Genomic DNA, 16,375 nt, shown 5'->3' with positions numbered 1-16,375 from the left:
CCGATTACAAAGTAATGCCCCCCTCAATCTTACTTACAAAGGGCTGGCTGCCTCGTCTTCGTTCCGAGCAACTTCGGAAAGTACACTTGTGGATGGGAATCCTTCCCTTAAGGCTCATCGTTTATAGCCCTTGATTATCTTGGGAAAGGCTCTGCAAGATGACATCACGTCGAGAAATCCTTTCTCACAGGGCTGAGCACACTCAAACCCAACGTAATGTAGTCATCAGCTACGTCACTCGTACAGTCTGAGACATCCACGTTGTAGCAGTCCACCTGCAATCTTTAATGGATGACAGACTGCATATGTTGACCTTGTTGTGGCAAAGCTGATTAAACTGGGCAATCAGAAACCTCCACTAAATGCTGCAGGGCCAGATAATTTATGTACCTATTTACAAAGACCTGTAATGGTGTTTCATGCTCTTATGGAAATATGCGATTGTTCCTATTTCACAGTAATTGATGTCAGTGCACTGTGAGTGACTAGATTTTACTAAGTGAAAGCTGTAAAAATGTCTTATTTTTTTATTTCTGTATTTTAAACTCTTCTCTTGCCTTTTACGTGTGACAATGCAAAGCTGTTCGGCACTAGTGTAATCAAACAACGCCACCTTCTGGACTGTTGCATATGATGTTTATTGTATTCGAATCTAATTAAATTTATGCATGTTTTTGACATCAGCGCTCTACCAAATTATTAAGTGAGGTAAAGTGCAGTGCTTCCATTGCATTTATATGCCAAGGTGGGCAAACACAAGAAAGGTAGTCCTCAATCTTTCTTTTAAGAGTTCGGGCATGCTTCTCCTATTCATTGCATTTCAGTATTTGTATGTATGTTCTTTCTGACCCTCCATTTTCCCATTTCACCAGCCACCATACAAAGTACATAAGGACGAGATGCCCCTGCGTCCCTGGCACTGATTATCCCAGCTCTAATGTCATGGGCCGCAAAGGTAGTGGTAGCGGGCCCAAAGGGAAAGGGTATCACTTCTGCGACCCCTGAATGACCTCATTGTGTAACTGGAGTGATACATTTGATCCCAGCTGACTTAACAAGCGTCCTCTCAGCTAAATGTATAAAACCATGGATTTTAGTTCAAGAAAAACGGTGATGAGAATATAGTTGTAATGTGAATAAAGAACTAGAATAAGTAATCAACTATGGACAAATTATTTCCCATCTGAGCATTTCCCCATCCCAAAGCCGTTTATATTTATTATTCTGCAATTAAAAGATATTGTTTAATTCGATTATAAAATATCATTTAAATCAACATCCACTTTTAAAACATCAATTATTATTTATTTTTCCATTAAGTTGTGTGTCTGTGCATTGTCTTTTCAAGGCTATATATGTGTTATACTTCTAACAAGCCTAATGCGAAATGTGTCTTCCGGTGCCGAAACTCTCCTTTCTTGCTTAGGGGTGGGTGGGTGGGGCCCGCGCGTCTACAACGCCGTTCCGCCTCCGAGTTTCTATGAGGATGCGAGTAAGTTAAATGCCCTCAGCTAAGATTCACTTTCGTTTCTTTCCTGTCAGTTTCCTTTCCGTAGGCTGTGTCAAGCTCCGGGGATATAAAACGCGTCGATCACCTGATAGAGCAGACTGAGGGCGAGACGAGCAGGAAATACAGTGAGCAGGGCACGGCGCAAGGGAAGAGTCATGCCTTCTGTGACCTTAAAAGAGCGAATTGCTACAGGAGAGGATTTTATTAAGTTTCTGAAAGACACGAACAGAAGCAAATTGAGCAACAGAGGCGATCTGAAAACCATCTACTCAGAAGAGTTCAGAAACAGGTAAGAAACCATTGGATTTTTTTTAAAGTGGAACTTGACTTAGAAAATGTGCCCTTTTTTGGTTTCCTGTAAATCTGTTCAGTTGTTTGAGATATTAGTGTATACAAACAGTGTCGGGTAGCCTTGAAAATGGGTATTTCAGTCACATTTGAATTTTTTGACAAATCTGATTGACTGATGAGGAGGATCAAATTTATTTTCCACCATATTAGAAATCGTGTTTTTGTACGGAATCGTGCTGTGAAATGATTGTAGTATTATCCTAACAAAAAAGTCACGTGAGACTCATTCAGACATGAGAATGCCGCTTGTACGTTAAAGGAATCCACAACCTACTTAATAACATGATTTCATTTCAACCTAATTTTTCAGAAAAAAAAACATTTTTAGAACCGCACAGGACAAACGTAGTTTCTGCCAAGAATGTATTAAGTCAATGCATATACAGTGCAATATAAGTAGGTATAGTGCAGACGACGCACCTCTCAAATAAGGATTGTATTTACAACATATACTACATAAGACACTGTAGAATTCCCATTAGTTGTATCAATTAATCAAAGCGGTTGAAGTAAGGGAAGTTCAAGCGAATTCACTGTCCTTTCTTGTTAATTGCCAGTGCCAACGAATTAGGGAGGGTGTATCGATGTTTCAACACGAAATTATTTAAAGGGTCTCCTCAGGACGTAGTCATCCGACTACCACACCACCCGAGTAGGGAATGTAGGGTACATTGCAGGGTCGGATTGGGATCACAATTCGGCCCGGGCACTGATGAAAAAAGAGGCCCACATTCAAGAGGCGTGGCCCATATTTAAGGGGCGTGGCCCACATTCAAGGGGCGTGCCCTTTCATGAAACACCAATTGCACAGACTGTGAGAAGTTGGCCTGATATGCAGAGCTCACTATTCTAGTGATCACTATGCATCAGTCCAAACGACCCTTATGGTGATTGGTTGTAAGTCAACCTTAGACCAGCTATCCTAGTAGCGTGGATACGAGCAGTCTTCGGGCTAAACTCTAGAGGGCGTGTTAAGCCAGCTGTTATACCATCACATACCCCTTGAACACCAAGTGAAAGGACACCACACAAGTGTTATGAAAATAAACAGTGTATTTATTAGAATCACAACATCCCTGTACTCTTTATGAGGACAGGGTACTAAGCACACAACAAAACTCTTAAGAAAATACTTCAAGTGCACAATCAATACAAGTGCCCGAGGGCACGGAAAGTTTAGTGTTCTCGGGCGGACCCGATAAGGCAAGTCGGAAGCGATAGGGACTCGGGACCCTTAACACCTTGGGTGCTATGGGTTTTCCCGCTGCATGCTGGATCCTTTGAAATCCCATTGTTCATGACAAAGCCAGCTCGTCATAAGCGCAGGGCAGGTAACACCCATGACGAGCTGGCTTTGTCATCAGCACTGAAGGGGTTAAATAAAGAGGCTATGCGGGCACCGAAATGCCGAAGTTACCTAGCCCCAAGGGCTGCGGCTGCACCAGTCTTTACAGACGTCGAGAGTCTTCGCTGACGAGCCAGGAGCCGTAAGGAAGGAGTTGCTGGCTGGCGACCAGTGGAGATAGTTCGTAGAGATCCAAGCCTGGATCAGAGATGGATGACACCTGAAAGCAGAGGGGACCAAGTTCGTACTACTAGCCAGTAGTCAGAGGGTACCAGGAGGGCACCGGATGATCGTCACCTCGACTAGGTGAGTGGGCGACGCTAGGCTCTGCAGTCTCACGGACCAGGAGGCGTTGTCGGCGACCAGGATGGAGGTGCGAGCTGTCCCACGAAGGTTGATGCTGTCGGCGTCGCTGGGCCCAGGATTGGGGCAACAAGCCTTGGCAAATTTCAGGGCCACGTGGTGGGCCTAAAATGGCGTCTTGAGTGGACCAGGAGGGTCCGGGGTGCTCCTCTCTCAGAAGGGAGCAAAGGCCAGTCTGGAGCAACCAGACCAGCAGCGTTGGCTGTCGGATGTCGTCAAGAAGGTCACAAGCCAGCGGCTAGTGACCAGACAACGTGCTGAACAGCAAAGAGCAGAAGGGCCCCACGCAGATCGTGGAGATGCTGGGAGGCTGCGCTTCGATGCTGGAGCTGCTCAGGGTCGGGGCTTCTCGGACCCCAGAGCACTCACCAGAGGATCCCTCAGTGGTCGTGCTGGTTTAAGAAAGCGTGCAGGTTTTGATGATGGCCGGTCCCTCGAGGTCTCGTCGCACCCACAGATCTCAGCTGAGCTGACGATGTGGGTAGAGGTCAGAGGTGCCAGGGAAGCCGGTTCTCGTCGAGCTGGGCAGTCGGATTCCTGAGGAAGGACTTGCAGCAAACCGCAGAGTTCTTAGATGGTGCCTGCGGATGCAGGGTGACTACTCCTTAGCCACAAGGGAGAAATCTTGAGAAGAGTCGAGAGGTCCTTTCGTAGAAAGTATTCTTGATTCAAAGATGATCTAATTTGGAAGGGTCCCCAGTCCTGCCTTTATTCTAAAGAAAGGGGTGGGTACGTGACTAGGTTCTGCCCTAAGGGTGGGACCAGGAAGGGGGGTAGTTACACCCCTCTCCCCTGCCGGACTTTCCCCAGGTCAGGCGCTGGCGCCCCTGGAACTGGTTCTAGCCGGCAGATGCGTAGTGAGCACCGGGGTGCCACTCCGCAGTCACCTTCTTGTAAAGCCCTGCCTACCCAGGATACACAAAACCCTGTCTGGGATGGTGCGAACACCGCCCCGGACAGGAAACCCTTTGTCCAAGCTCTCCTCGCTGGAAGGACTCCCAGCAGCAGGAGGTCAGACTCGTGTCTGTGGTGGCAGCATCCATTTTGTGGAGCTGAGGCTTCAGTTAACTTTAACCGGGGTTCACAGTTACGTACATGTCGTGTCCCTCTAGAAGGGCGGAATGCTAACCTCGTCGCCAGCATTGGTGAGGGGTCAGCATCCCGATTCGTATGACACCTTACTCGACATGTCTTGATAACGCGATACCGAAGTTACCAATATGGTACACGTTATCATGGAACAGCCATTGGGTCTTGGTTCCGCAAGCTGCAACCGGGCTCGGCTCGTGCCAGAGCCCAATTCACACGATTCCACGCACTCTGCCTTCAGGATTGTCAAGGCCTGCCACAGGAGTGACTGATAGGAACTCGGGTGTCCATTTTAGGGTTAGATATAGGGATACTATACCTAAAGCAACGGGCGAGTACGCCACGTTGCCCCAGCTGTCGCGCAGCCAGTTGTGTCAGATTTAGATGGCCATCCAGGGGTGGCATAATACATGCTTCAGCCCCTGGTAGGCCCTGGGTACACCGATGCCCTGAGTTACAGGGTCTGACAAGGTGGCCCAGTTCAAATTGGGTAATGCACCTGCGGTACACATCAATTTAGCGAGAGAACAGCTAGGCTGTGGGTCTGATTGGCAGGCCCACAGCCCGAGAAAGTCGTAAACCAGTGAAACAAAAGCAAAAAATCTGGGTGATCATAGGATTGCAGACCCTACTCTCCTACACAGACAAGGAATGAAAGTGGGAGGATACTGTTCTTGCACACGACACAGGGCCAAGGTGACAATGGCCTAAATGCTGAGCAACTAAAAAAAATAGCAAGGCCCCTTTTTGTCACAAAATTATTCCAGCCCTCCAGCACAGGAGCACCTGAAAAGCAGTGAAGCCCCTGCTATTACTAACCTACTCAGCCCTCCCAAGACCTTCAGCTCAGGAGCACATGAACAGAGGTAAGGCCCCTGCAATTAATAAATGAATCAACCCTCCAGGCCTTGGGAAAATGTCCTGGCAGGGGAGCACAAAACACAGCTTTCTGGGTCATCCAAGGTAGCCAGGTAGCCAGGGGGAGGCTGAGGTGAAGCTGGTGCATGGGAAGTGCTTTCCCAGTGTTTTCTGGCAGTTTGAGTATTTACCATTTACTGTAGTATTACCCTTGTACCTGTGTATGGTACCCTTTTGTAACTTGCACACGTCACTTTTCTCTTGTAACACACTGTTTGCTACCTCTCACTTTTGTTTGCTTTAGATACTTGCACAGGTACCACCATTACCTACATAACGTTTGTTCTTGTGCTGGAGTGTCTGCCATTAATTGCAGTATTATACCTCTACTTGTATTTTGTACGCTTTTGTAACCTGCACACATATCACTTTTTCCTCCTGTAATGTATCGTTTGCTCCTCTTGTATTTTGGTTGCTCACTATTGTCACTTTTGATTCATGTAACTTAACGTTTGCTTTTGTAATTTGTCCACTTATAATTTTCTCCTCATGTATTATTGCTGTTCCTAGTGTGAAGCGCTCTGACACCTTCGGGTAAAGTCCGCGCTATATAAAATCGCATAAATAAATAAATAAAAGAAAAAAATTCCAAAACTCACCAGGCCCCCACAGCAAGACCCATTCTTCCTCGCCCACTATGCCCTGAATGTGAAGGGCTGTGGGCGAGGTGTTAAGACTAACACCGTTTCTGGGCTGCATGGGCTCCAGGGGGGCCGAGGTGCAAATGGCTCAAAGGCCTGAGAAATACCTGGCCCCCAGGGAGGCCGATTATTGCAAACAATCACCCCTCCCCAGCCCAGCCTCAGCTTGATTGCTTGGCAGGGTAGGGGTGAAGGAGAGGCCGCAGCTGACAATCGCTGTCTGGCCGCACAGCGAAACTGCTTTCATTTTCTCAGTCTCTGTCTCCGTGCACTCTGTGGGCCGGTTTTTTTTCTCCCCTTTCCAAGTCCACTCTCTGTGAACTGGGACAGGGGAGAAGAAAAAAGGCCCACAGAGGGCACTGAGGCACCGGCTCTTCGGCCCTTTCCCGAATGCCCGCCTTGCCAATCCGCCCCTGGTACATTGTCTGTGTGTCTCCAAATAATGTCTCAATTAATCCATTAGATAATCATTGTCCGTCCATACTAAGGGGGGCCACTATGATGTCGGGAGGATCGCCACCACTCGACCGGCGGTAGCGATCTGCCCGACATCTTTCCCCCCTGCCCTTCAATTACCCCCCTGCCATATTACAATGGCGGGGGGTACAGCGGCGCCATCGAAATAGACCCCTATGTGTCCTCAATGTCTCAGCCTTCAGAATAATCTCGGCCTGTGATGTCTCCTATAGTGCGGTACATTAGCAGGAGAATTCTCTGCTCACTCTTCACTACACTGCCTTTCTTATTGTGTAAACTAGATTCTAGCACCGTGGTACTCATAGTACAGCCCGTGGGTGGCAGGCCTTCCTTGGCGGCCCGTGGACCTTGCCTTGCAGTTTCTACGTTTCAAGTAAGACCGGCAGTAAACACAGATGACCGCAGGAGCATACGTTGTGAAAACGTATTAAATAGATATTCCCTACGTATGCTCCTGCGGCTATCTTCTGGGTTTACTGCCGGCCTCTGTGAGGTTATGACACCATCAGAAAGCTTCCCAAAAGGCCCTTTCAAAGTCAGCTGTTAGCGCTTTCACAGCTGACTTTTAAAGGGCCGTTTGGGAAGCTTCCTGTTTTGACACAGAGACACAGACACTCAGCTAGAGACACAGAGACACACGGACAGAGACACACAGACAAAGACACACAACACACAGACAGAGACACACAGAGACAGACAGAAGCAAACTGACAGATACACAGAGACAGACACAGACAGACAGAGACACAGAGACAGGCAGACACACAGACAGAGACACACAGAGACACACTGACAGAGACACACAGACACACAGACCAAGACACACAGACAGACACAGACTCACAAATACAAGACACACAGACAGAGACGCAGAGACACACACAGAGAGACACACACAGAGACACACAGACAGAGTCACAGAGACACACAGACAGAGACACATACAGAGACATAGACACACAGACAGAGACACAGACAGCGACACATAGACAGAGACACACAGACAGACAGACAGAGACAGACACACAGGCAGAGACAGAGACACACAGAGACATGCAGACACACACAGACAGAGACAAACAGACAGAGTCACACAGACACAGACAGACAGACACACAGACAGACTGACAGATGGTCAGACAGACAGACGTGTATATGCCGGGTCTGGTGGCTCAGTGGACTAATGCTTTCGCTGCAGTGGCCTGTTTTCAACCGCTTGGTCACCGTTTTTTTGCTCTAGCCCCACCCTCCCACTGACGGCCCTCCATTGGTGCGGCCCTCGCCCACAAACCCCTGTTAATTTGGCCCCCGACAGAAAGTTTGTGTGTACCCATGCTCTAGATCAATTGGGGTGTCCCAATAAGAGTGCCTGCCCCCAATGAAGTAGTAGGGGCATTCGGAAGTGTGAAACAAATAAAATGGATCTGTTATTGTAAAATGGTGCTTTTCATGAAAATTCACATTTGCTTGCTTTTTATTTGCTGGTTGTTCTTATTTTAGGCTGCCCAACTCAAATTCGTCCCTTCCCTGCCCAAACCCTATATATTGCATTCGTCTACCAGTACTGGATTTCCTAAAACCGGCCTTTAAATCTTGTTCACATTTGCTCTGCATTCAGAGATAGAGGCCAAACGTCAATCTGCCTCTTCCAGGGAGCGTGACATTTACTTTTCTTTCTCTGATTTCAAAGTGTGAGGATTTATGTGACAATCATTCCGTCTCTGGGAGAGTGCTCAAGGAAGGCTGTACAATATTATTTTTCTAGCACACAACAAAATGTACATGTCTGTAAAGGAACTGTGAAGATATTTCAGAATGAGAAAATCCCCAAATAAAGCACATTTTTGGTAGTTCTGAAGTGTGATCAAACAAATCAAAATACTAGGTGATGACAATGCCAAATATTATCTTTTGTGCCCTGTATAGTTTTAGAAGTGAAACATTTTTTTAAAAATGTAATGGTGATTTACCAATTGAAGATGTGTTGTCTGTAATGGAAGCGTGCTACCACACTATGCAGATTTCACTCTACGCCACTCCACTGCACTTTACTCTGCAACACTCCACACCACTGCACTCTGCGCCACCTCACTCTACTCCACTCTACGCCTCTCTGCTCTGCACAACTCTACTCTTTGCTAATGCTCTTCACATCACACTACTCTACACCACTGCACACTAAAACCTAAACCACTCTAGTCTAGGCCACTCCACTTTTCAAGGCACAACTCTACTTTAAGCCACTGCACTTCTACACCATTACTCCACACCACTTCACTCTACTCTGAATCAATCAATTCTACGCCACTGCACTCTGCACCATTGCACTCTACTCTGCACAACTGTAGTCTGCACCACTCTACTCTACAGCATGACATTCTAGGACACTAAACTCCACTGCCCTCAACTCTGCATTACTGGACTCTACACCGCTGCAGCACTCCAATCCGCGCCACTAAATTCTTCGTCATTGTACTCTACTCTGCGCAACTCTACACTATTGCACTCTTTGCCACTCTACTCTGCACCACTGCTTTCTATGCCACTTCACTCAATGCCATTCTATTCTGCACCACTGCATTCAACTCCACTACACTCTGTGCATCTCTGCTCTGCACCACTGCACTCTACTATGCACCACTAATCTACGCCACAGCTTTCAATGACTCTGCATTGTACACAGCTGAAATCTATTCCACTGCACTCTACCCCACTATACTCTGCTCCACTCCACCCCACTGTTATCCCATGCTATTGCACTCTACACCGCATCACTCTACTCTATGGCACTGCACTCTACGACACAATACTCTGCACTACTACATTATTTCCCTCTGAACTCTATGCCACATCGCTCCACTCTGCACCACTTCACTCTGCAGAAATCCACTCCATGCCTCTGGACTCTAGAACACTATACTCTTCAACACTGTACTCTATGCCACCCTACTCTGCACCACTGTATTCGTTGTCACTCCACTCTACACCACTCTACTCTGTATCACTCCACTCCGTGTCACTCAATGCCAAAGAGCATTAGTTAGGAACAACAGCCTGTCATGCAAGTATAGTACTCGTGTATATGCTAAAAATGATTAGCCAAACAATTTGCACTCACAAACCAACATTAATATGCCACCATAGGAGCACATTTCTCAATTTATTTTGCTCCTCGTTGATTTTAGATAAGTCAACTACATGTTCTGTAAGTTTCAATAATATTCCCTTCAACTCTGAACCAAGATTCAGAAAAATTAAAACGTTTTGTCCTAGTAGTTTCAGAATGCTCCTTTCACCATTAACAAGATCTATAAATAATTCAGTGGCAGGTTCTAGCAGTTTCTGGAATGTTCCCCTTCAACGTTACGGCAAAATTTAGGCAAAACGGAATGTCTTCAGAACTATTTCAACACCGCAATATAGTACTTTATTGTCTATGGGTAAGGCCCCACCTTTTACCCAAAGTACGGTGAGTCTTTGCCAAGTCAAAAGTTTCTGTATTAGAAAGTACCGGCAAATGGGAGGCACGGGGAGTGTACCTCGCACTGGATCTGATGGCTACAAAAGTCCTGTAAAGCTCCAGCGAAGCCCTTAAGCCAAAGGACGATGAGTAATAAAGCCACAATGATGCACAAAGCAGAATCTAGCTGGTGATAACCAGCTGTAATGCAAGCTAAGCTCTGGTCTCAATACTTAAATAGCATACATTTGCTGTGGCATCTTTATATGGGCACTGTCAAAACAAGTTGCCCTCCATGGTGCGAGTCCTGGGACATGTAGTTCTGAATCCAAAATACGTGAAAGTGCTGACTGTTGGCTAGCCTAGCATGACACTGTATAAGGAAACCTGAGCCATTGATGGTCCCAAACATGCACATATACACATAACAGAGGGAAGAGAACATTCCTGGAAGAGGGTTGTGATCTAACAGATAGGAGCAAGTTCATGTGTGACTGGCAGGTTTGTGTGTGTTCATGTGAGACAACTTTTTCTGACATAAAAACTGGAAATGTCTTTCCTCTCTCGCTGCACTCTTCAGGATGAACTCAAATATCTGATCCAGAAATGCCGTGCAGCATTCAGTAGAGACAAGCAGAATGCTTTTCGAGATTCCGAGTTTGAAATGTAGGCCCTTGGAATACAACTTCAAACTCTTGAGGGGCAACCTGAAAGCCCCTTGGTATCTTCTAGTCACGATAACTGATCGGGCATGCCTGCTGTCCTCTTTCCTCTGGAGGGAGTGGAACTATGTATTCTTGGTCCGAAGACTGCAGATTTCTTCCAAAAATCTTATCTTTTAATGTTCACCAGAATCCCTAATTCCAAAAGGAGGGGAAGAGAATTCTATCAGTGTTGGATGCTACCCAATCCTTGAGAAAGCAAAGTGGGGAACTTCCACTTGACAATTCTCGGCTGTACATGTTATAGTTATTTATTTTATCTTTGCAGTTTTATACCAATGCTGGCAAAGCTCAAAATCATGGCGTCAGTGCTCTTTATATTATATATTTATTCGCAATATGATTAGCAATAGCAGGAACAATGGCCACATTTTGGTAATTATAGTCAGATCAAAATGTGTATAAAGAAACCAAGTTCTACAGCATGAAGTAATGATCCTTTGCTTATATTGAAAATATTCATGATGACCTAGGTTGAGACAAGGAGTTGGTTGGAGAGAAAAAAGGAAAATGTTTACATCCTTGTCACGGGTTGGAGGGCAAGTAGATCTTAGGGCATATAGTTGGAGCGGTAATTGTTCTGGATTAACCTAGGTGTTTGAGCAAGAGGTGGTCTTTCAGTGAGTGTTCAAAGTGGATGAATGAGTTGACTTGTCGGATCTTTAGGTCATATGAATCCTGGTGAGTGGTCAATCAGTTACAGTGTGTAACAATTTCACATTACAAATCTGAAAAATATACAGGCTACTCAAAGTGGCTGGTTGCAGAGCCTGTGCCAATAAAAATAAAAAATGGTCAAAAAAAGTATACAAATATAAAAAAATAATTAAATATCCTGGGTTCAACTGACCGTTTGGAAATGCTTTCCATTGTGATAGGCTGTATCTTCAAAGTGGAGGATTTGAGTGTCAATTAAAAAAAAAAACTAAAAATCCTCACCAATAAACTACACACTAGAAGCCAATGGTGTAGCGAGTAAGCAGTCCATACCTTATGGAAGCACTGGAAGCGTGTATCATGCTTATGTGATAATAATTTTTTGAAAGTGGGTGTATAGAGGCGTTAACCAGTGTATAATTACCTTATAAACCAACATATCAACAAGAGGTACACTTCCACTGGCATCATGGTCCTCAACCTGCAAAACGTTGATATGAATGCAGGGGTGTCTGCCCAGCATTACATTTAAGTTTAGTAGCATTGAAGCATCTTGTGCTCTAGGAGGACCATGCAACATAATTATGCACGATTAGCAATATTGTCCTGTACATACTAGACAGCATTATTGGGCATAACATACCTGAAGTGTAAGCGGCGAAATCTAAGAGTAGTCTACAGGAGAAGTGGAATTCAATGCTACCTAGTGCATTGAATAGGGACCCAGGGGGACCTTGGCGCGAGCTGATGTCCCCCTGGGAGGATTTGCACGGTGGAACAATCCACCTAGCGTGATTAGGCAGATGGGAGGAAAGGGGTCAGGCGTAGGTAGGCTGTGTGAGGAGGTGTGGGCGGGAGTGACGTCATCGGAAGGCGGGAGGTGTGTGGCGCAGATTATTTGTCCCACCCTCCCTTCCCTCCTTTTTAATGTAATTTATTTTTTCTTTACTTGTTAAAAAAAAAATCACGTTAAAACAGTTGTTACAGTTTTATCCTTTCTTGGTTTCTAATCTCATTAGGTGCTCTGAGGGGGTCTGGATAGTCTAGAGCGGGCTTATCCTTTCCCTCTGGGGGTGGGGGGAGGGTAGGAGAAAAAATGGTTATGGAGAGATAATGAGGAGAGAAACAATTGTTGGGATTGTACAGTATTGGGGGTATTGATTGATAAGCTTTTTTGGGAATGTTTGTTGGTTTTACATTATTATGAAAATGTTTGGGGGAAAATGTATCAATGTGTGTTCTTTCTATCGTAATAAATGCAAAGAAATGGGTTATCTGTTTTTGACTGTCTTAAATAAAAAGTGACCTTTTTTGCTATAAACATCTAAGTGCGACAGGGTTTTAGTTGAGTGGATGAGTGGGAAATCAGATTCAGTGGATCTTGAAGTGATTGAGAGGGGCAGCAGTGGTGGTCGATGTAATAAATGAGGAGTGATGTACTGTGCTGTCAAAGTGGACTGGAAAGAGGGTGGTGTGCAGTGGTGTGGGGAGATGGTTTATGCTAATCTGTCGTTGAGAGGAAATTAATAATTGTGTTTTTTCGCTAGGTAGAAAGAACATCAGCAGAGGTTCATACAGCGTGGAGATGAACAAAACAGTCAGTGATGTTAATCAGAGTTGAAAGGTTGAGGCAGGAGAAAGAAAATACTATTTGGGTGTAAATAGGGAAATAGTAGGAGGACCTGTATGAGGAGGTGGAGTATGATTGATAACAGAAAAGGCCAAAATTAAACTTTACTATATCCAGTAAAATCGGTCAAAGAGAAAGAGAAAAGAAAAAGAACCTTGTTTATTCAGCCTGAGAAAAAACAGAACAGAAAGAGAATAAATATGCCTAAATCAACTACAGAGGACAGTGGGATATTTTGTCCCACTGTGTCTCAAACAGCAGAGGAGAGATTAAGCATGGTGAGGGAGGATGAGTGGTGGATTTGATAAACAGTGATAAAGAAGCCGGAGAAACGAATGATGCTGTATCAGTGGGATACATTTTTCAACAAGTATCAACAGAGGGAGGTAGAGTATGGAGATAGGATTCTCACTCCACGAGCACTGATATTTAAACAAGAAGAATCCTACTCAGGGTGTACACCTTAGGGAATGGGGGACACCCAGTGTTGTGTTTAATACCCCTCACACACCAACAGGCCCCTTGGTGTCATGCTTCATCATCGGGGTCTTCGCACCCCACTAGAGGGATGCGGCGTGCTACGACCAGCGGCTGCGCGGGAGCACTAGAGTGGTTGACTATGTGTGGTGTGTGTTATGTGCTTGTGCTGGGGTATATGGGAGAATGTGAGTGAAGGGTGTGGTGAGGATTAAAAAGACACCTGGCCAGTAGGTTGTAAGAAAAATTTATTCGAAAACTCCGGCTGGTGCTATTAAAATAAGTGCAAGGCGAGGTTAGTAGTCTTGATTATGGACTTTACCTCTGGTGTGCGTCAACATGTTTCGGAACTTAGTGTTCCTTCTTCAGGACGGGTGCACAACTTCCCAACCCTACTCACGTGTGTTTTTTAGTAAAAAAATGTTGTTTACTAAATTTTTAGAAAAAAGTGAAAATTATTTACAGTGAGAGACTAGGCTATAGTGTGCCTACAGCGGTTTGTCGGGATCATGCAGTTGCATGTCCTGAAAAAGAAAAGAAAAAAGTTTTTTAAGTTTGGTTACCACTCGGGAATGGCTCAAACAAGTGCAGTCACTTGGAGCCCCAAACGGTTGAATAAACCTGTAAAAGAAACACAGACACAAAGGATACATAAAAGACACACTTTTTGTTACTAATAGTTCTGAACTCATACTCATTTGGACTGTCATGTTCTGCCTTACGAGCATGTCCAGAAAGCCAGGGTAGGTAGGTGGACTCCTAATCTGTAAAAGGTTTGAGAAAAAGGGGGATTTAGTCCTTTCCTCACTATTCTCAGTATGTTCAGTGGATTTTCGTTGTAAAGGAAGTTTCTTTCTTTTCTCATACTCACAAAGTCCGCCAAAATAGGCCTCTTTCCTCCCTGCTATACTCCGCTGCTAATGTTTAGCGCGCAGGGTTTGTGGTATATATGGGGCCTATGGCGCTCTATGATTCGTTAATTAACGGATGTGATTTTTAAGACCATATATGGAACATCCGTCTTTGTGCCTATCATGATCATTGACCTGTTGGAGAGGGTGACGTGTGTCGATCTGGGCATGTAAAATGGGTTAGTGACTCACTTACTTATCGCGCATGCGCATGTCAGGTTGTCTTGATGGGTTTTGACTGTTATGCGCATGTGTAAAAGGTTGCGTGTGATTTAGGTACACTACTCCTCTGTTTACATAGATCTGGCACGGTTCATGATCTGGGCATATGTTTACCTGTGAGTATTATTAAAAAGAACCACTTGTACTTGATAAAGTGGGGGGCGGACAAAGGGAGATGTGAGCACGGCTACCATTATTTTGCGGAATCAGAAGACAATTTCTGTTACTTCTCTGTTGTTCTATCCGGATAATTGACCCCAAGGAATATCATCATTCAGGCCGTCCAGATGAGTGCCCAAACGGAAAACCCAGCGCTGTTCTTTTTGAAGTAGGCCATTTTCAGAAGGCAAGCGTTCAATTACAGTCCAGTGCAAGTCATTGACACAGTGTTGTTTGTCCAAAAAATGCGTTGCCATTTTTGTAGTTGTTTTTTTGCATCGCACATTACTTTTGTGTTCTCCAATTCTTACTTTCACTGGTCGGGATGTCATGCCTATGTATTCAAGGCCACAAGGGCAGGTAATCATATAGACAACATTTTTTGTGTTGCAGTTCGAGAATTGTCTTTGCTCCCATAAAGTGCCATTTCTGAAGTGTATTTCTTTGCTTTTGCGTGTGAGGTGGCAGCTGCTGCAATCTCCGCAGGGGAAATGTCCTTGTACTCCAATGTTGGTTTGTCTGCCCGTGGGGTTCTGGCGAGGTCTTGTATGGACCAAAATGTCTTTGATATTTCTACCTCTACGGTGTGCATACATCGGTTTTTCAAAGTTTAGCTGGCCACAATTCAATATTCTCCAATGTTTGTCGATTACTTTCGACACTTCATTCGACAGGGTCGAGTATGTTGTGACACATATTGGTCTGTTCTCTCCTTCCTTTGACTTGGGGTTGTCTTCTAGGAGTGCTTCCCTGTGATTATTCTTTGCCCTCTTCAATGCCTTGTTTATTGTTTTCACTGGGTATTGCCTCTGTATCAATTTCTTCTTGAGGTCCTTTGCCTGGTTGTTGAACTGGTTCAGTTCCGTACAGTTTCGTCTGAGGCGTAAGAACTGCCCATAGGGCAGGTTCTCCCTTAGGTGCCTGGGGTGGAAACTGTCGTATCTCAGTAGGCAGTTCCTCGAGGTGGGTTTGAAGTGAGTTCGACTTTTCAATCTACCTCCCTCGCTGTATATGTTCAGGTCCAGGAATACCATGCTGGTGTTTGATATTGTGCTCGTGAATTTTAGAAATCGATTTTGATCATTCAGCCATGTTACGAACTCTTGGGCACTCTCCATATTTCCATCCCAGATAATAAAGATATCGTCAATGTACCTCTTCCATGTGTTGATCTGGGAATGGTATGGATTGTCGATGTTGAGGATTTTTGTATGTTCAAGATGGTACACATACAGGCCAGCCAGACTCGGCGCAAAAGTGCTGCCCATGCTTGTCCCATGGGTTTGTAGGTATAGCGTTTGGTCATATTGGAAAAAGTTCTCTTGTAAGGCTATGGAGATGCATTCCATGACCAAATTACGTGGGGTCTGATATTTCCATCTCTCGCTGAAAAGTACTTCTTCAATGATTTGTAGTGTTTCGTCATGCGGGAGGCTTGTGTAC

At 45.1% G+C, this 16,375-nt stretch overlaps 1 protein-coding gene across 1 annotated transcript in view; it reads left to right on the top strand.

Annotated features, from left to right (window-relative positions):
* The first annotated feature begins 1,527 nt into the window (after window positions 1-1,527).
* Window positions 1,528-16,375, top strand: part of MOV10 (Mov10 RNA helicase) — a 360,143-nt gene continuing 345,295 nt past the window's right edge. Inside the window, exon 1 of the mRNA XM_086923342.1 lies at window positions 1,528-1,799. Within this exon, the coding sequence (XP_086779468.1) occupies window positions 1,666-1,799 (134 nt within the window). The 5' untranslated portion in view covers window positions 1,528-1,665. The remainder of the gene's footprint in view (window positions 1,800-16,375) is intronic.

This window comes from Lissotriton vulgaris, chromosome 5 (assembly GCF_964263255.1).
Source record: "Lissotriton vulgaris chromosome 5, aLisVul1.2, whole genome shotgun sequence".
In the NCBI taxonomy this organism is placed as follows: Eukaryota; Metazoa; Chordata; class Amphibia; order Caudata; family Salamandridae; genus Lissotriton; species Lissotriton vulgaris.
This window is presented reverse-complemented; position numbering and strand designations above follow the sequence as displayed.